This window comes from Chionomys nivalis, chromosome 26 (assembly GCF_950005125.1).
Source record: "Chionomys nivalis chromosome 26, mChiNiv1.1, whole genome shotgun sequence".
NCBI classification, from domain to species: domain Eukaryota; kingdom Metazoa; phylum Chordata; class Mammalia; order Rodentia; family Cricetidae; genus Chionomys; species Chionomys nivalis.
In genome coordinates, this window is record NC_080111.1 from 33,972,532 (window position 1) to 33,973,396 (window position 865).

The 865-nt window shown below is 42.7% G+C and overlaps 1 protein-coding gene across 1 annotated transcript; it reads right to left on the minus strand.

The window, feature by feature from the left end:
• Nucleotides 1-436: 436 nt before the first annotated feature.
• Nucleotides 437-631, minus strand: LOC130866837 (translation machinery-associated protein 7-like). The gene has a single exon (XM_057758458.1). It carries the CDS (start codon nucleotides 629-631, stop codon nucleotides 437-439), a length of 195 nt encoding a protein of 64 aa, XP_057614441.1.
• Nucleotides 632-865: the final 234 nt, after the last annotated feature.

The window sequence follows — 865 nt, forward strand, 5'->3', positions numbered from 1 at the left end:
TATTTGGTTTAGTTCTATCTTATTTAGACAAAAGGGGGAGATGTAGGGATATAGCCCCACCCATTGGGGGCATGTTCGCCTTGGGCTAATGTTTGCTGATAAATCTGCCGGGCATGATACCAGCAGCCCTTTTTTGCTCTGCTTTTCCTGTTCTCCGCGGGAACCTGTGGTCCTGTAAGTCTATTTCCTTATTAAAGCTGTATATATCTTTATAATCTGTCTGCATTCATTTACAACAATGTACAACAGGCTACGGGATAACACTTCATTCTAACTATACGTGGCAATGATGTTATAGTAGGGGATCCAGATGTTTAACAGGCTCCAGGATAACACTTCATTCTAGCTGTAGATGGCAAAGATGTTATGGCAGGGAATCCAGATGTTTAAATAGGAATGAAAGAGAATCACCCTCATCTCAGATATGAGGAACAGCTTAATTTTTGCCAGATTTCTTAATTCCACCTGTGGCTAGGGGTCCCTTCCCCGCAGCCTTGGCTTTTAGCTCCTCGAGTTTCTTCTGCTCCTCTTTTTGTTTCTGCTTGTAAGGCTTATCTTCCTCGTCCATTTCCTTGGCCTGCTTCTTAGGCTGTTTCAGGTGCTTCTTTTTGCCACCTTCCCGGCCTGACATGGCGCCTCCAGACACGCCCTTCTCCAGACCCTGATCCTAAGCCGTCTCCTATAATTTCTATATCTTCCCTTTTTCTTTTCAGAACAAGATAACTAAATATTATCTCCTTTGTTTATATTTTTTTACCATTACCCATAGTAACTTGTTACCACCTCCACCTCAATGATGACATAAATCATGACCTAATGAATGACCAAACTGCTTACCCCAACTCTTGGGAATATGGGAACCATG

Bases quoted from the DNA above. Each gene is read 5' to 3' on its own strand.
- LOC130866837 (XM_057758458.1), bottom strand. From the start codon at position 631: ATGTCAGGCCGGGAAGGTGGCAAAAAGAAGCACCTGAAACAGCCTAAG.